This window comes from Oncorhynchus gorbuscha, linkage group LG02 (assembly GCF_021184085.1).
Source record: "Oncorhynchus gorbuscha isolate QuinsamMale2020 ecotype Even-year linkage group LG02, OgorEven_v1.0, whole genome shotgun sequence".
NCBI classification, from domain to species: Eukaryota; Metazoa; Chordata; class Actinopteri; order Salmoniformes; family Salmonidae; genus Oncorhynchus; species Oncorhynchus gorbuscha.
In genome coordinates, this window is record NC_060174.1 from 38,760,009 (window position 1) to 38,780,332 (window position 20,324).

General features: G+C 44.3%; 1 protein-coding gene across 2 annotated transcripts in view; it reads right to left on the reverse strand.

Annotated features, from left to right (window-relative positions):
* Positions 1 to 348: 348 nt before the first annotated feature.
* Positions 349 to 20,324, reverse strand: part of LOC124002119 (low-density lipoprotein receptor class A domain-containing protein 3-like) — a 120,526-nt gene continuing 100,550 nt past the window's right edge. For both annotated transcript variants that reach the window (XM_046309402.1, XM_046309412.1), the window contains exons 5-6: positions 4,237 to 4,639; positions 349 to 3,807 (exon numbers count right to left, since the gene is read on the reverse strand). In XM_046309402.1, the coding sequence (XP_046165358.1) occupies positions 3,597 to 3,807; positions 4,237 to 4,639 (614 nt within the window). In that variant the 3' untranslated portion in view covers positions 349 to 3,596. The remainder of the gene's footprint in view (positions 3,808 to 4,236; positions 4,640 to 20,324) is intronic.

The following is a 20,324-nucleotide window of genomic DNA, read 5'->3' on the forward strand; positions in this document are numbered from 1 at the left end:
ACATGAAACCCTTGACAAGTTCTGAAATGGAAATGACACGACAACAACAATACATTACAGATCCTTCAGATAGGAACTTTACCAGTCAATCAATTAATAATTCTAGTTATTGCACAGTGGGCTGGGCGGTGCGGACAGACAGACAGGCAGACAGACAGAAAGAGAGACAGACAGGCAGAGAGACAGACAGACAGGCACGCAGACAGACAGAGAGACAGACAGGCACGCAGGCAGGCAGGCAGACAATAGCAGTCTTCTCTCTCTCACATCATCTGTACAGCTGAGACTTACATATTTCTAAACAATGAATTGGGACACTTATAAGAAAAATATTTAGTATTTTTCTTCTTTATCCAAACTTTATTTGGCGTCAATTCAATTGGTCAAACAGCTATGGTACAAATTCAGAAAATAGTCTGTATAATAGGAGTGGCAGATACAGCATTTGATACAGTTGGGATCCTGTATGTGATTGAGTATGAATCCAAGAAATACAATAAACAAGACATTTTAACCAAGTTACTAAAACAGTCCCAAACGGAATTAAACTTTCACTGCTCCATACAAAATGCTTGTCTTACTTTAAATTATTTTCTGTGATTTCTCAGATGCTCTTATCCAGAGCGACTTAAAGGAGCAATTAGGTTTAAATGCTTGTTTCACCCAGTCGGCTCGGGATTCAAACCAGTGACCTTTCTGTTACTGGCCCAGTGCTGTCAACCGCTAGGCTACCTGCCACCCACATGTCTGCCTCAACAACCCAGTAAGGATACTGAGCTGATACAGTTCTGTTGAAGTACTACAAGAGGTTACAATGTTACGTGTGGAGTCAAAAAACTATATCCTTAATCTATCAAAATGCAATTTGTAGAGCAACATTTGTTTCTTCTGATTGACATATATTGAAATACACTTTAATACTATTTAGTGTGTGATAACACTGCATGCATGACCAACCACATCTGTGATGATTCATTTCAGTCTGTCAGGAAATACATGCTGGTAGATGGTGCAGTCAGTAACACATCATTATGGAACCAAGGAGAAAAAGTCTGATCACTTTTGTCAGTGACTATATGAGAGTCAATTGAGCAAATACTTTTCTACTGGGTTGAATAATGCTCTTATAGTTTTTCTCAATCAAGCATTTTTTTTGGAACTGTGGTTAAATGTCCGTAGAGCAAAACAACAATGATCAAATGCTTAAATACATTTGTAGATTGTCGGATCATTTTCTTGTTTTTGCACCTTTGTACAACGGTCATAACAGTTGTTGTTGCTGTTAAGTGTTTTGTTCACAGAATGTCAATACATTGTTTCCATCAGAAGAGAACAGGTTGCAATGTTGTTCCCTGTTTCTGGGAATCAGTTAATACTACTGCACTGTCAATGGTTTTATTTATACTCAATCCGGTACATTATAGGGAAAGATCTACGCAATGAGGACAGCCTAAGATGTATGATTGTTTACAACATGCAGAGATGCAGAACATGAAGTTCAGTTCCATCTAAGTACTCATGAGACAAGTCATCTCCAATATTGCACACCTTTGGTTTGGTGAGGGTTGACGCCTATAAATTCAGTGTTCCCCCACTGTATTCAGCGGTCCTTAGATCTATTGGGGATTGTGTTGCTGCTTGCCAATGGAAAGTCTACAAACCTATGAGCAGAACAGCGTATGTATTGAATACATGGAATTGGATTGTGATGATACCAGTGAATGAATTCTGCAAACAATGTGCTTTGTTTTTCATGAATAATACTTGATTTGATATGTATGAAATTGTTTGGTAAAGTATGCAAAGAAAGGAGAGAGATTCTCCATAATTCTGCACCATTTGATAGTTGCATTTCCCGTTTCGATCATCATGATGTAGTAGTGACTGCAAAGAAAACCTATTGACCAACTGGTATTTTTAAAAGACAGAATCACTTTCTGTTTTGTCAGCTATATGTACAGTGCATTCGGGAAAGTATTCAGACCCCTTGACTTTTTCCACATTTTGTTATGTTACAGCCTTATTCTAAAATGGATGAAATGATATGTTCCCCTCATAAACCTACACACAATACCCCAATGCACTGTATGTTTGTCTGGATGTTTTTGCAGTAAGTCGTCTTCTTTTGATGAATTTGCAATTTCGGTCTCATTTAGCCTTGATGAATGTATTCATGCATTTACTGTTTTGCAAGCAGCCACATAGTTCTGTGTGTTGTGAGGCTCGTTTTGAAAATATACATTGTTTGTTTTTACTTGAGGATAATCCTGAATGCTTATTTCAATGTACACGCTTGTGTTCCAAGGCACCAAGTGGAATGGTCTCTGCTCCAGTCCTAGTTCTACTCCCTCTTCCTCTTTATGCACTAATGCAAACAACTCCTTAATTGTTTTTATCTCTTCCCTGACAAAATGTTTGTCCTGTGCTCTCACAGGACACTAGTCAGACATGAAGTGCAGTCTGAACATTCTGCTCCTCTCTACCAGTGTCTGAGGAGATATATCAAAACAAAGCAATTTGCACTGTCATCATGGGCAGTAGAACAAGATCTCAATGAACTGCTGTCAAACTACAATCTGAGTGGGACAGTAGACATACAGTTGTTAAACGTATATTTTAGTGATTTGAAAAGGCACAGATACCAAAAACGAACAACCTTACTTTGGGACCTTACTCAGTAAGAGTATTTTCATCCACATGTTCTCTTCCTTAAATAATACTTCCATTTGAGTTCCTGCCAAAACACAAGTTACGTGCATACTCAACAACCCCGATAAGTGCTCTATAACAGAGCAATATGATTCCAGTTATTCCTATGAAACGAAAGAGATGGCCAATGAGAATAGAGATTGAAGAGAACCAGCATCATGCAATATGGATGGGAGGGAAGTGCAGTATGTCCACGACCCAAGAGCTTCTGTGGCTAGCTGGTCATCCTAATGTGCTAAACCATAACATTACAGATATGACACTGTGCCTTTTTACACGATTCTTAAACAACATATACATCTGCCACTGTAACACCATGTGACATTTGACCCATTATGAGTACCACAAATACTGTTAGTTAGTGCGACTCTTACTTCATTGTTAATGCATGACTGTACTACACAGGTTGACCATCTATCCAGTCAACTTAATCCAAGCTAAAGGATCTTCGCCCAACCACCCAACTGGTCTTCACCAGTCCAACAGGAGATGAATAGTGTTGGGAGGCTGTGGGAGTTTTTCTCAGTCTTTAGAAGCTTAGGCTCTGGTTTCTGTTAAGCAGACTGTGAGAAATTAATTTGTAAAAAGCGCTATATAGCCACAGATTAAATGCAATTGACTGATGATTGATTGAATGAGTAGTAAGCCCAGTCAGGGATATGTAGATACATTTCCAGCAGAGGGCGCCAGCGTACAAGAGCAATGATTCCAAGTGCCTCAGTCAGTCAGTCAGTTGTAGCTATAGGTAGAATAGCGCCTTGTCTCTCATTCCCACAGCAGGCAGGACAGTGCTTTGGGCCTTAACATATCGCACAGCTCTTCTCTCTTCAGCCATCCACAGCGCTGAGGCTGGGTACTAGTCCTACGTAGATGCAGTAACCAGAGGACTACAGCTGGTCCGACTCCTCTCTGGAGCTGAGGCTAGGCCGGGACAAGCCTGGGGCCACAGTTCTGGGTGTAGGGGTCTCAGATGGGCATGCATTTGGCTGTGTGGAGGGCACTGTGGTGGCTTCGTACTGGGGCAGCTCACCTTCTGACGGCAGCTCCTCCGCCTCTGGGAGGTAGGGAGGCGGGGGGAGGTCGAACCAAGGAGGCCGGCTGGAGGCGAGATGGAGAAATAGATGAGTAAAGGAGCGTACATATAATTATGCTACTATTGCACTGTTGCATTCTAATGTCCTAACTAATAAATGGACAAATTATGGTCAGAAGTATTCTAAATTGTATTTAGTTAAGTTTAGAGACAGATCAATTCTTAGTTAGATTTCTGTGTATTAGGTATTTGCCGTGAAATTGTTATATATTACTTGTTAGATATTACTGCACTGTCGGAACTAGAAGCACAAGCATTTTGCTGCACCCGCAATAGCATCTGCTAAACACGTGTACCTGACAAATACAATTTGATTTTGAATATAACAAACACATTAAAATAGACAAAGCTACAGCTGGCAAAAGTCTCACACTACCCCCTCCAGTACACTACATTGACATTGACAGTATGTCTCAAGCGGACTCTCAGCCTACCTGACATCCAGTACAGCCTGGGAGTAGGAAGGTGGTGAGTCCACGGGCATGCCAGCTGGGTAGAGGGCCCCAGACAGCAGCTGTAGCCCTGGAGGACCTGCAGCGTACTGGGCCGCAGCAGACGGGGAGGTGGGGGAGAGGCCAGGGCCAGCCGGGTGGACATGTCCCCGGTCTAGGATGACCAGGCGGGACAGCAGCAGGGGCTGGTGGTGGTGGTGGTGGTGGGAGGACCCCCGGACCCCACGGGGCAGCAGCACGCTGCGCTTCCTCTGATGGTGCAGGACCAAGGCCAACAGCGCCACCACCAGGACGAAGATGACAGCGCTGCCGATGACCGCGTAGGTGATGCTGGGGTAGTAACGCAGCCGGTAGTCCAGGGTTACAAAGTCCTGACCTGGAGCCTCTGGAGGAGAGAATATATGGATCTATTTAATGTAGGCTAGCTCTAAGGGGCAAAATGATCTTACAGTTATTTTCTAGAGAAGCGATGCAGAGTTCAGGAGCTTTGTGTCTGAGATGAAAACAGAGAGCAACACTACGGGGAATGTCAGATTACTGCTCTTGAGGAGTGAGCAATGCGTGCACGCACACACGTGAGTAACACTTAGGAATTCACAGGTCAAGATGAGAAAAGGGAACAGTGGGATAGTAGTCAGAAACACAGCAGCAGCCTACTGGTTGAAATTAACAGGAGTTGCAACACTAAAAAGGAGCACTGTGCTTTATTATTCCAGATGAGAGGAGGGAAACATTTCCTGTATGGGGGAGGTAGTCTGGGGAGACCAAGGGCCGCACTCAGAACTAGCCTGAATAGAAGTTGCGTCCCCCCTCCCCCAACAGTCGCCACAAAACAATCACCAACACCCCTTCCCCTGTCATGGTGATGCTCATTCACTCAGACCCGGCCGTTCCTTCCCTCAGTTCCCTGGTCCTATTCATTATGCGCTGAGCTCTGCAGAGAGCGGTCCAAAACAAAAATTAAATGCTACAGTTAATTAGCGCAGTAAAAGAAAAACAGATAAAGGGATCCCACCACTGCCACCCGTCCCGCTCGCCAGACACACAGACAAAAGGAACTCATAATCAGGGCGATCACCAGAGTTTCATAATATTCGGGGCCCAGTCCTGAAGACCAGGGATGAGGGGTTTGTGGGTCCGAGAAAAAAAGGGCCTTTCTAAAATAATTTCCTGCATTTCTACATCATTGTACATGACTGGAGACATTACCCTAATACTTTTTTATACCACAAAAATGATCAAAAATGTCAAGCGACTCTGACATTTACATACTGCGATCAATAAAACGAACGACCCATGTCTTAAAAGCAACCGATAGCATACGCAAATGAAAATATTGGATACACAGATTTTAGGCCTACAATATGAGGAGGAAATTATAGTCCAACAACTTTCCAGTGGCACTCACCTACTCAAACAGATTTGCCCAGCAATTGTATTTTGAAATATTGCAAAATACCTTCTAGCTGCTGCCTGCTGTTCATTGACAGCCACAAATCAGCCACAAGGGCTGCCTGATTGCTGGATTCCCGACTGTAGGCTCACTAGGCCTATGCGTTTGGCAAATGTATTTCAATGTACGTGCAACACTTCCAGCACCCCTACCTGCAGCGCTGTTTTCTTTCATGTGCTGTGCTCTCCCCAAGGCCAAATAGTCAAAACTTTTCGTCATTAATTCAATCGAGTGTGGTCAGTAACCCCATATGACGTTATTGTTTTGGTAGGCCAACTGTTACAATATTTGTTTTAATCATCTATCAGCAAATAGCTTAGCCTACATTTACAAGGGAATACATTCAGTAAATCAATGAAGCCAATAGTAGTTTCAGCTATATTGTTATTGAAATGATGCAGATGACCTTAGGACCTTTTTAAACAATAAAAAATGTGTGAAATGACTTGAATAGTCTATGGGAAAAGCGTACGTAAGTGTATTTGCAACACTCGTCTAAGTGACTAAAATGCATCAGAAAAGTGTTGAAAAGTTCAGGAAAACATCAGGGAAGCTCATTAGGTAGACTACAGGCCTAATGTGGGTGTAAAATATGAATTACTTTCAATTGCTAGACTAATGATCATGAGCACTTCCATACATTTAGCTAACAGTTGTCTGCCTAATGTTGACCAAATAGCCAAACAGAGATTCAGTAAAAACCAAAATCTGACATTGATTTAATTATCAAGATGAGTTCCCATGTTTGTCTCAAAGCAGCGCAATGACACTGTCCCAATTATCAGTTGACCGTTCACGGCAATTGCTTGACATTCATTATAACCAGTGGGGTAGCGCTGGTAATGTAGCCTACCGGAGCACCATTATTGTATAATTATTACGCCATTATTTCTGAATGAAAGTTGGTACCGACATGAATTTTAGAATGTACATACAATGCATCATCCAAATTGTATGGTTGCCTTTGCCTACACATACTGTAAGTAGCTAAAAGGAAAACATTATGTTTGTAAAAAATCTAAAACACCAATAGTGTTCACTCTCAATAGTGAATGATAATTATTCACGTCTTACAGGTGAACGTCCATGCTACATGGCAACCATTTGATCCCAATCACTTTCATGTGAATATGCATTTCGATCTCCTTGAAAAGATATACAGTCAGTAACCGGCCGAACTAATCGCATTTGAGACCAGATGAAGTTAAACACAGCCACCTCATGAGGAAAAAATGTAACATTTCAGCACATAAGAAATAACATGGTGTTTTTGGCATAACAGCGGCCTGACATTATCATGTTACAATATTCGGCTTGATAAGTAATCATTAAGTGATCTTGAGAGACATAAAACCATTCTGAAAAGTGGGGGAGCTTCGCTCTGTTGAGCACCAGCAGTCCTACGCCCCTGATTATAACGGTTGGATGACTTCGGGAGTTAAGTGACACATTTTCTTTTTACACCATTGCAGCAGCGCAAAAGCTTATTGGCTGAGACCCAAAGTCATTCAGGACTAAAGCCCCAAAAGCTTATTGGCTGAGACCCAAAGTCATTCAGGACTAAAGCCCCAAATGCTTATTGGCTGAGACCCAAAGTCATTCAGGACTAAAGCCCCAAAAGCTTATTGGCTGAGACCCAAAGTCATTCGGGACTAAAGCCCCAAAAGCTTATTGGCTGAGACCCAAAGACATTCGGGACTAAAGCCCCAAAAGCTTATTGGCTGAGACCCAAAGTCACTCGGGACTAAAGCCCCAAAAGCTTATTGGCTGAGACCCAAAGTCATTCGGGACTAAAGCCCCAAAAGCTTATTGGCTGAGACCCAAAGTCATTCTGGACTAAAGCCCCAAAAGCTTATTGGCTGAGACCCAAAGTCATTCGGGACTAAAGCCCCAAAAGCTTATTGGCTGAGACCCAAAGTCATTCGGGACTAAAGCCCCAAAAGCTTATTGGCTGAGACCCAAAGTCATTCGGGACTAAAGCCCCAAAAGCTTATTGGCTGAGACCCAAAGTCATTCGGGACTAAAGCCCCAAAAGCTTATTGGCTGAGACCCAAAGTCATTCTGGACTAAAGCCCCAAAAGCTTATTGGCTGAGACCCAAAGTCATTCAGGACTAAAGCCCCAAAAGCTTATTGGCTGAGACCCAAAGTCATTCGGGACTAAAGCCCCAAAAGCCAGGTCCTGGTGATGTCCATGCTCATAATGCCTCCACATAAACAATGGGTGGGTATTTGGTGCGTTTAGAAATAGAAGGCCTATATGAAAAGGCTACTGTTTTGTCTCTACTGCACTACCTGCCCAGTGCTAATGAACTGGTGTTTCTGATGCAGACACATCAGAATAGAAGCACACACGCATCTTTCTATTCCATAAGGGAGCTTTGCCACTCCCAGATGACACCATCACCTCTAGCAGAGTCTCTATACTCTTGGTGCTCATAAACCTTTCCCCCCTGGAGAGGTAGAGGGCCAGGGATTACACAGGCTCTGCCTGCTGTTCCCACAGACCACTTTAATCATACCAGAGTGGCTTCAAAACCCCCTTCTTCTCCCATCCTCTCAGCGCCTGCTCTCCCTTCTTAGTACCTGCTCTGCCTCCCCCATCCTCCTGGCTCTCCCCTCCTGCTCTCTTCCATTCCTCTTTCTTCCAACTCCCCCATCCTCTCAGCACCTGTTCTCCCTTCTTAGTACCTGTACTGCCTCCCCATCCTCCCAGCTCTCCCCTCCTGCTCTCTTCCTTCCAACTCCCCCATTCTCCCGGCTCTCCCCTCCTGCTCTCGTCCTTTCCTCTTTCTTCCATCTCCCCCATCCTCCCGGCTCTCCCTCCTGCTCTCGTCCTTTCCTCTTTCTTCCATCTCCCCCATCCTCCCGGCTCTCCCCTCCTGCTCTCGTCCTTTCCTCTTTCTTCCATCTCCCCCATCCTCCCGGCTCTCCCCTCCTGCTCTCGTCCTTTCCTCTTTCTTCCATCTCCCCCATCCCCAACGCCTCTCTCGTCCTGCTCTCGTCCTTTCCTCTTTCTTCCATCTCCCCATCCTCCAGGCTCTCCCCTCCTGCTCTCGCCTTTCCTCTTTCTTCCATCTCCCCCATCCTCCCGGCTCTCCCCTCCTGCTCCTCCTTTCCTCTTTCTTCCATCTCCCCCATCCCCAACGCCTCTCTCGTCCTGCTCTCCCTTTCCTCTTTCTTCCATCTCCCCCATCCTCCAGGCTCTCCCCTCCTGCTCCGTCCTTTCCTCTTTCTTCCATCTCCCCCATCCTCCCGGCTCTCCCCTCCTGCTCTCGTCCTTTCCTCTTTCTTCCATCTCCCCCATCCCCAACGCCTCTCTCGTCCTGCTCTCGTCCTTTCCTCTTTCTTCCATCTCCCCCATCCTCCAGCCTCTTCCCTCCTGCTCTCGTCCTTTCCTCTCCCCCAGCCTCTCTCTCTCTCTCTCTCTCTCTCTCTCTCTCTCTCTCTCTCTCTCTCTCTCTCTCTCTCTCTCTCTCTCTCTCTCTCTCTCTCTCTCTCTCTCTCTCTCTCTCTCTCTCTCTCTCTCTCAGCAGTTAGTCTGATGCCTCCACTGTGCAGTGGAACAGGTCGTTCTACAGCCATGCTTCTCCACCTCTTCTACTTCTCTTATCATTCCTTGTGGTAAAAGTCTGTGGTGGAATTGAAATGAAAAGGGCAATGAAAAAAAACATACTGCTGACTGTGTGAATCAATTACTAGAAAACTCAACAGTGTGTTCTCTAACATTACGTCTGAGACCATATATGGGTGTAGGATAAATGTCAGTGTGTTTGACAGCCTGACTCAAAAATGCAGTCCCACCAGGTGTATTCTTGTCATTTGAACTGAGAGAGGATGTGGAGTGGGAGGTAAATCCTTTAAAGTGTCATCACAGAAACACAAGGGTGCAGTTACAGTGTGACACACAAACCTAAAAGCAAAGCCTGAAAAATAAAGTCATTTCTATCTGCCTAATCTCTTTCTTGCTCATGATCCAGATGCATAGACAGGAGTAAGACAGACAGGAAAGTTAGACGCAGTATTGGAGAATGCTTGCTATATTGAGGGCAGCACTGAAACTCTTCTTTGTCTGATCAAATCAAACTATGACAGACATTAACAGAACACTGCCATTTTATTGCTGGGATACAGGGGATTTCTTTGAAGCGCATTCTTTCATCCGGATTGGACACCTGCCTACAAGTATGCTAATGAGCGACTCATGTCAAAATGAATGAGAAGAGAGCGAGAGAAATGCTGGGAATACTGGAATAAAGGAATAGAGACATTTTCCCTGCTCATACTCCAGGAGAGGAGATCCACATCTATACAAATAAAGCCGTACACAGCACAGCAAATCCTCTCTCTACATACCTTAACACATAATGTATTCACATACTCTCCTTTACAAGAGAGAAAAAGAAAACAAGGGGAAAAACACACTATCTCCTGCTATAACATTCCACTGCTTCTAGAATGTGTCTCCAGTTGATTGGTGTGTTTGCCTTATTCCATGGAGGTGGGGGAACGCCGTGTGACGGTTGATAATTACAGGTGTTGGTTCAGCTGGCGGCACGGACATAACAGCGAGAGAGGTTTGTGATGATGGTGCAACGATGGAGTCAGTGACAAAGCTGGCCGCTCCTCAGATCAACACATTAGCTTGAGCCAGAGTAAATATGACCATGCCGTGGAGTGGAGCAGTGGTGAGACGTACCACTAGGGGGCAGTCTGTTCCTATATTTTCACCACATTTTGAGAAAGCTGGTTCCCCTCAGTGCAGGCCTAAAACCTCAAACAGGACTATTCCTCCTGTCCAAGCTCCCCCAGTGAAGGGAGGCCGACACCCCTCACCCCTTGGGCAGCCCTCCAGAGCAACAGCAGAAGAAGGGGAAAACACAGCCCAAACAGGCAGACAAGCCATCTGGCTAACAGGCTTCAAACATACCCCGACACATGTGCACACTCACACACATACTAAGTGAGAAAAAGCAATAAACACTATTCAAAAATGACAACACATCTTTCATTCTGGTCCAAATCTGCTAACTAAATCCTAACCCACATGGAGGGAAATCTATAAATGAAAAACAACAAACAAGTAGTAGAGGCCATGCTGTTCATGTCCCCTGGGAGTCCTATTCATATGCTAGCTACTCACTCACTACTCACTCTCTGTGGAACAGTAGGTAGAAAGAGAAAAACAAACTCTTAAAAATGACTGTGGTGGATGTGGTGGGCAACTTGGCTGAGGGATTGACACCATACTCCCCCTCTCCTCTCCAAATTCCATTGGCTGTCTGGACATGCTGCTCTCTTTAGCAGTGATAGCATAGCGTAGCATGTTAGCTGCTCCCTGACAGACACCAGCACACCATTACTCCTCCCTGCCTGCTGCGTTATTAGTGTTCATGTGTCATGTCCTGTGTGACCCTCTCCTGTTATTATGTTCTGAGAGAGGGGAAGAGAACGACAGAGAGCGTTAGGATGAGTGAGAAAGTGAGGATGAGAGCGAAAGGGAGAGGCAGGGTGGGATCAACAAATAACATGGAGGGAACAACAGAGAGAAAAAGAGAGAGTGAGCGAGGCCACAATAGAGAGTGAGAGAGAAAAATGAAAGAGCCAAAGGTAGTTAGGGAGGGAGGCAGCCCCCAGCCCCACAGAGCTGGGAGGGGAGGTTTCATGCTCTATCAGGTCTCCATTTGCCTGTCCTGTAATAACTTGTCCGCTCCATTGCCTGCAACTATCACCACGGCCATTACACTCAGTCACACGGTTATAGCAGCACGACCAGCCATGTTTGGAGGCAGGCAATGGAGACCACTAACAGATTGCACCACATCCGTACACACTGGGAGAGGATGGAGGGATTGAGGAATGGAGGGGTTGAAAGACTGATAGAAGCAATAGAAGTGAAGAAGAAAGAGTGATGCAGGGTGGAGGGAGGGATGTTGGGACAAAGTGAAAGAGTGGATGAATAAAATGTATTGCAGGGAGCCAGACTTGGCTGGAATAGTGCAACAATGACTTGTCATTAGGGATTACAGTGAAGAAAAACGGTTGGGTGCTTTGGTGCAACACAGAGTGTGTCAAAGGCTTTCAAATGCAGAATTCCTTAGAGATGTGTGTGTGTGATGTGTGTGTGGTTGGGGGGGACAGAACCTTCTGCAGGAATTGTAAGAAAAGGGAGGGGTCAGTGCTTAGAAAGAGCTTTGACTACAGGCCCCTCCTACAGAACCTGAGGGGCCCGTCTCCATGGTAACTGTGTGCTTTGGGCAGAGAGGTGAGAGAGGAAGGGAAGGGTGGGAGTAGTGGCTGTACACACACACTGATGCCCCCTGGGAGTACTATTCATCCATGTCAGAAAGACAAAGGGAGTCTGTCTGTCTGCAAGATCCACAGGTTTAGGACAGACCTCCCAGAGGAGACAGCTATGCTGTGTGCGTGTTCAAAGGAGCTATCACAAAACCGCATGGATGCAGCAGGACACTATGAGAGAGATACAGAGCCATGGCCACTGCCAAAACCTTTTTATCTGATGTCCTTTATCATTTTATTTATGCAGGTGAGGCTCTTTGAGATAAAACATCTACTTTTCAAGTGTAAAAGAGCAGCAATCAGACTCATTAAAAGTTAAAAGTATACAGACACAGACATATATAGATATAGCTCCACAGCCAGTAAGCAGGGTAAAATAACTACCACTAACTTCATGACAGGAACAGGAAATTAGACCATTCTGATTTTTCACAAAAGTACCCAAAAAGGCTGTTTTTAAAAATGTGGATGTAGCTGCTGTGCTTGAAGTCAGGGGCTGACGAGGAGAGTTGGTGATGCTGTTACGGGGAGAATTGACGCCATCGGTGGCGATGTTTGGAGCTAGGGAAAGGAGGATACCTAGTCAGTTGTACAACTGAATGAGTCTTCCCCTTTAAACCAACCCCTCTGAATCAGAGAGGTGTGGGGGGGCTGCCATAATCGACATCCACATCTTTGGCGCCAGGGGAACAGTGGGTTAAACTGCCTTACTCAGGGACAGAACAACAGATTTTTACCATGACAGCTCTGAGATTCGATACAGCAACCTTTTGGTCACAAGAGAGAGTGCGAGAGTGCGAGAGAGCGAGAGAGAGAGGCTAATTACTGGGTAAGGAAAGGCATAAAAACAAAGAGAGGGAATGAAACAGTGGTGAGGAGCAAGAGAGCGGGAGAGAGCTGTATATGGTTGTATGTTTTATTGAGTGTATAATATAGACTGAGTGCAAAACTGGAGACAAATTCAGCTCCAATAACTCCTGTGGTATATGTGTCAACAGCAACCGTGGGAAAATCCTCTGCATTATCATAAACAGCAGACTCCTACATTTCCTCAGTGAAAACAATGGTTCTGAGCATATATCAAAATGGCTTTTTTTATCAAATTGACATAAGACAGACCATCACCCTGCACACACCAATTGACAAACAAACAAAACAAAAGTAAAGTCTTCTCATGCTTTGTTGATTTCAAAAAAGCTTGCGACTCAAATTGGCATGAGGATCTGTTATATAAGTTGATGGAAATCAGTGTTGGGGGAAAACATAGTATATTATAATATCCATGTACAAAAAAACAAGTGTGTGGTAAAAATTGGCAAATACATATTGATTTCTTTCCTAAGGGCCAGGGGCCGAGACAGGGATGCAGCTTGAGCCCCACCCTCTTCAACATTTATATCAACAAATTGGCGATGGCTCTAGAACTATCTGAAACACCTGGCTTCACCCTACTAGACTCTGAAGTCAAATGTTTACTGTTTGCAGATGATCTGGTACTTCTGTCCCCAACCAAGCAGGGCCTACAGCACCACCTAGATCTTCTGCACAGATTCTGTCAGACCTGGGTCCTTGGGCTCAGTTCATCCCAGTAAGACAAAAATAATGGTGTTCCAAAAAAGGTCCAAACCCTCCATAATATAGTCAACACCTACAGAGAGATTAACCAAGAGAAAAGTCCCTTCAGCAAACTGGTCCTGGGGCTCTGTTCACAAACAAGACAGCAACACAACTAGGCCCAACCAAATAATGAGAAAACATTTGTGACCCGTTGCCACAAGAAAAGGGCAACCAGAGGAGCACAAACATCATTGTAAATTCAACGATATTTATCTGTTTATTTATTTTCCCTTTTGTACTTCAACTATTTACACATTGTTATAACACTGTACACAGCCAATAATAGAACATTTGAAACGTCTATGTTCTTTAAATCATTTTGTGGGCTTAATGTTTACTGTTCATTCCTGATTGTCATTTTCCTTTTGTTTATTGTCTATTTCACTTGTTTTGGCAATGTAAACATATGTTTCACAAGCCAATAAAGCCTCTTGAATTGAGGGAGAGAGTGAGAGCGAGAGAGACACACACACCTTGTGTCACACCTAGAGATGTATAATAAACAAACAGGTCATTTAGCTCACTCATTCATACAGCAACAAATCCTCCTCTACCCCATGCCCTAGGTTATGAAAACTAGCAGAATTTAGGATATGTTCCCCTTCAAATGTACGCAGCTTATATCAAATCCCATTAGATTAGCCTATAGACTCAGTCAGCACTGGGTATTTATCCAACTTAATTCCTTCCTTGGGGTTCCTGTCCCAACGTTCACAGGCTTTGAACAGGGAAATCCAACTGGGTACAAGTTAAATGTTAGACATATTTCAAGCTACCTTTAGAGGACTTTATATTGCTCCCCTTAGATCTAATAGAATAGAATATGCCTCACGCTAAATGATACCAGGAGAATTGTAGCTACAGGATTTTAACTCAAAGTGCTCCCCCCTCTGGCCAGGAAAGTATAACGCAGTGACCACAGCTAAGTCTACCTGGGGTCCAACAAAATAAAAAAAAGACATTACAGGCAAAAAGGTTTGGGTGCATAGATGGGACACTGATCTGCAAATGGGGTTGGGGGCTGACACACAGGCACGGACCGAGCATTTCTCATTGTAACTCTAGCCACATGGGAACTGGTGGTGACAGGAGTCTGAAGATCAGGTTGAAGGTGATTTAATGCTCAGCACAGGAGATCATATGTGGCAGGGGTAATGAAAATACAACGTTAGTGGGTCCTCCATATCTCCTTCAGCCATGACATGTTCTGATAAAGTTGAGCCCAGAGTGGACTGGAAGGGAGGGAAGACCGGAGGGAGGGAGGCTCACACACTGGCTCCTGGTGAGTCGATCAGAGTAACATACATCCACCCTGCTTGGCAAATACACACATGCAGAACATGCAAGTACTACAGACAGATAAACATGCATATTACCCACACATGCGCACACACACAGACACTACCCTTGGTTCTGAAATGCACCAAGGTTTCAGATGCAGATCATAGTATCGAATCCCCTCTCCTTAAACACTGGGCCTGTCCAGCCCGATGGATGGGAGAGGGCATTGGTCTCATCACTGTCCACAACACAGCCCATATCTATGGACCACGCTACTGCAAATACAGTTGAAGACAGAAGTTTACATACACCTTAACCAAATACATTTCAAGTCAGTTTTTCACAATTCCTGACATTTAATTCTAGTACAAATTCCCTGCCTTAGGGTCAGTTAGGATCACCACTTTATTTTAAGAATGTGAAATGTCAGAATAATAGTAAGAGAGAATTATTATTTTCAGCTTTTATTTCTTTCATCACATTCCCAGTGGGTCAGAAGTTTACATGCACTCAATTAGCATTTGGTAGCATTGCCTTTTTTTTGTTTAACTTGGGTCAAATGTTTTGGGTAGCCTTCCACAAGCTTCCCACAATATGTTGGGTGAATTATTGGTAATTCCTCCTGACAGAGCTGTAACGGAGTCAGGTTTGTAGGCCTCCTCGCACACACACACTTTTTCAGTTCTGCCCACACATTTTCTATGGGATTGAGGTCAGGGCTTTGTGATGGCCACTCCAATACCTTGACTTTGTTGTCCTTAAACCATTTTGCCACAACTTTGAAGTATGCTTGGGGTCATTGTCCATTTGGAAGACCCATTTGCAACCAAGCTTTAACTTCCTGTCTGATGTCTTGAGATGTAGCTTCAATATATCCACATAATTTTCCTGCCTCATGATGCCATTTATTTTGTGAAGTGCACCATGCCCTCCTGCAGCAAAGCACCCCCACAACATGATGCTGCCACCCCCATGCTTCACGGTTGGGATGGTGTTCTTCCCCCTTTTTCCTCCAAACATAACGATGTCATTATTTCCAAACAGTTGTATTTTTGTTTCATCAGACCAGAGGCCATTTCTCCAAAAAGTATGATCTTTGTCCCCATGTGCAGTTGCAAACCGTGGTCTGTCTTTTTTTAATGGAGGTTTTGGAGCTGTGGCTTCTTCCTTGCTGAGCAGCCTTTCAGGTTATGTGGATATAGGTCTCGTTTGACTGTGGCTACAGATACTTTGTACGTGTTTCCTCCAACATCTTCACAAGTTCCTTTGCTGTTGTTCTGGGATTGATTTTCACTTTTTGCATTAAAGTACGTTCATCTCTAGGAGACATGTCTCCTTCCTGAGCGTGTCTCCTTCCTGAGCAGGATGACGGCTGTGTGGTCCCATGGTGTTTATACTTGTACCTTCAGGTAGTTGTAAATTGCTCCCATGATGTCAAGCAAAGAGGCACTGAGTTTGAAGGTAGGCCTTGAAATACATCCACAGGCACACCTCCAATTGACTCAAATGATGTCAGAAGCTTCTAAAGCCATGACGTCATTTTCTGGAATTTTCCAAGCTGTTTTTAAAGAAACATTCAACTTAGTGTATGTACACTTCTGACCCACTGGAATTATGATACAGTGAATTATAAGTGAAATAATCTGTCTGCATACAATTGTTGGAAGATTACTTGTGTCATGCACAAAGTATATGTCCTAACAGACTTGCCAAAACTATAGTTTGTTAACAAGAAATTTGTGGAGTGGTTGAAAAACAAGTTTTAATGACTCTAACCTAAGCATATGTAAACTTCCGACTTCAACTGTATATGGCTCTACTCAGCTCTGCCTGGGTGGAAGAGAAGGCAAGGTGGCTCTTGGGATGTAGCAAGATTCCCTCGTTGCATTGTCAAGTCTTTCCGTTCACATACCCCTCTCTCTCTCTCTCTCTTATTGGCATGGAAACCTATGTTAAGCAATACATTTTTTTACAGTAAACATTACACAAAATTCCCAATAGAATAAAGGCATTTCAAATGTCATACTATGGCTATTTACAGTGTAATAACGATGTAGAAATAGTTACAAAAGGGAAAATAAATCTTCACTGGTTGGTCACAAATCTTTCTGCTGTGATATTTCACCCTATATATATTGGAGTTAATCAAAATTGGATTTGTTTTTTCGAATTATTTGTGGATCTGTGTAATCTGAGGGAAATATGTTTCTCTAATATGGTCATATATTTGGCAGGAGGTTAGGAAGTGCAGCTCAGTTTCCACCTAATTTTGTGGGCAGTGTGCACAAAGCCTGTCTTCTCTTGAGAGCCAGGTATACCTACAGCGGCCTTTCTTGATAGCAAGTTTATGCTATTGGTACCTTAAAAAAAAGGTAGCGGGATGGGGCCGGAGGAGAAGGCTGCTGTCTTATCGGCTCGTCACCAACCGTGCTATTTTGTTCGTTTTTTTGCGTTGTTTGGAACTTGTTTTGTACATAATGTTACTGCTACCGTCTCTTATGACCAAAAAGAGCTTCCGGACATCAGAACTCCGAATGCTCACCTCAAACAAGACGTAGACACCTTCTTCAATGAGTCGGACCGGAGGGATATAATACAGACACCCAACCAGGCCCAGATCCCCGTTATTCGCTGGAGAAGGAAACACAGATTTTGCGGAAAGAGATCAGGGTTCTTTGTGAGGATCTGGCGACGAGTGGCTAATCTGCCCATGCCTTCCGTCCTGCTAGCTAACGTTCAATCGCTGGAAAATAAATGGGACGAACTGAAAGCACTTTTATCCTAAACTTATCCTAAAAAGAAATGTCCTCTCACTGTCAACTTAACATGTATAAATATTTGTATGAACATAACAAGATTCAACAACTGAGACATAAACTGAACAAGTTCCACAGACATGTGACTAACAGAAATGTAATAATTTGTCCCTGAACAAAGGGGGGTCAAAATCAAAAGTAACAGTCAGTATCTGGTGTGGCCACCAGCTGCATTAAGTACTGCAGTGCATCTTTGTGCAGATTTGCCAGTTCTTGCTGTGAGATGTTACCCTCCTCTTCCACCAAGGCAACTGCAAGTTGTTCCTAGACATTTCTGGGGGGAATGGCCCTAGCCCTCACCCTCCGATCCAAAAGGTCCCAGAGGTGCTCAAAGGGATTGAGATCCAGGCTCTTCACTGGCCATGGCGGAACACTGACAATCATGTCTTGCAGGAAATCACGCACAGAATGAGCAGTATGGCTGGTGGCATTGTCATTCTGGAGGGCCATGTCAGGATGAGCCTGCAGGAAGGGTACCACATGAGGGAGGAGGATGTTTTCCCTGTAACGCACAGCGTTGAGATTGCCTACAATGACAACAAGCTCAGTCCGATGATGCTGTGACACACTGCCCCAGACCATGACGGACCCTCCACCTTCAAATCGATCCCGCTCCAGAGTACAGGCCTCGGTGTAATGTTCATTCCTTTGACGATAAACGCAAATCCGACCATCACCCCTGGTGAGACAAAACCGCGTCACGTCAGTGAAGAGCACTTTTAGCCAGTCCTGTCTGATCCAGCGATCCAGTTTGTGCCCATAGCCGACGTTGTTGCCGGTGATATCTGGTGAGGACCTGCCTTACAATAGGCCTACAAGCCTCCAGCCTCTCTCAGTCTATTGCGGACAGTCTGAGCACTGATGGAGAGATTGTGCGTTCCTGGTGTAACTTGGGAAGTTGTTGTTGCCATCCTGTACCGGTCCCGCAGCTGTGGTGTTTGGATGTACCGATCCGGTGCAGGTGTTGATACATGTGGTTTGACACTGCGAGGACGATCAGCTGTCCGTCCTGTCTCACTGTAGCTCTGTCTTAGGCGTCTCACACTACGGAAATTGCAATTTATTGCCCTGGCCACATCTGCAGTCCTCATGCCACCTTGCAGCATGCCTAAGACACGTTAATGCAGATGAGCAGGGACCCTGGGCAACTTTCTTTTGGTGTTTTTCAGAGTCAGAAGAAAAGCACCTTCAGTGTCCTAAGTTTTCATAACTGTGACCTTAATTGCCTACCGTCTGTAAGCTGTTAGTGTCTTAACGACCGTTCCAAAGTTGCATGTTCATGAATTGTTGGGAAACAGTGTTTAAACCCTTTGTGAAGAAACCCAATGAAGATCTGTGAAGTTATTTGGATTTTAACAAATTATCTTTGAAAGACAGGGTCCTGAAAAAGGAACATTTATTTTTTTGCTGAGTTAACCAACGGGACATTAAAAACTGTAATATCTTATGTTTCACTTAGTCGTGGCTGAACGACGACATTAAGAACATACAGCTGGTGGATTATCGGCAAGACAGAACAGTAGCCTCTGGTCAGACACACCTACCACCACAGACCGATGCTGGTACTAAAACCGCAGTCAAAGAGCTGTATACTGTCATAGGCAAACAGGAAAACGCTCATCCAGAGGTGGTGCTCCTAGTGGCCGGAGACATGAATGCAGGAAAACTTAAACCAGATTTACTTGATTTCTAATCAGCATGTTAAATGTGCAACCAGAAGGAAAATAATTCTAGACCACCAATACCCCACACACAGAGACGCATACAAAGCTCTGCCTCGCCCTCCATTTGGCAAATCTGACAATAATTCTATCCTCCTGATTCCTGAGTACAAGCAAAAATGAAAGCAGGAAGCACCAGTGACTATGTCTATAAAAACATTGGTCAGATGCAGCAGATGCTAAACTACAGGACTGTTTTGCTAGCACAGACTGGAACATGTTCCGGGATTCTTCCGATGGTATTGAGGAGAACACCACATAAGTCACTGTCTTTATCAACAAGTGCATCGAGGATGTCGTCCCCACAGTGACTGTACGTACATACCCAACCAGAAACCATAGATCACAGGCAACATTCACATTGAGCTAAAGGGTAGAGCTGCCGCTTTCAAGGAGCGGGACTGGAAGCTTATAAGAAATCCTGCTATGCTCTCGAACGAACCATCAAAAAGACAAAGTGTCAATACAGGACTAAGATTGAATCATACTACACCGGCTCCAACTCTCATCGGATGTGGTAGGGCTTGCAAACTATTACAGACTACGAATGGAAGCACAGTCGAGAGCTGCCCACTGACACGAGCCTACCAGTCAAGCTAAATAACTTCTATGCTTGCTTCAAGGCAAGTAACAATGAAACATGCATGAGAGCATCAGCTGTTCCGGATGACTGTGTGATCACACTCTCCGCAGCCGATGTGAGTAAAACCTCTAAACAGGTCAACATTCACAAGGCCACAGGGCCAGATTGATTACCAGGACGTGTACTCCGAGCATGCGCTGACTAAATGGCAAGTGTATTCACTGACATTTTCAACCTCTCCCTAATACAAACATGTTTCAAGCAGACCACTATAGTACCTGTGCCCAATAACACTAAGGTA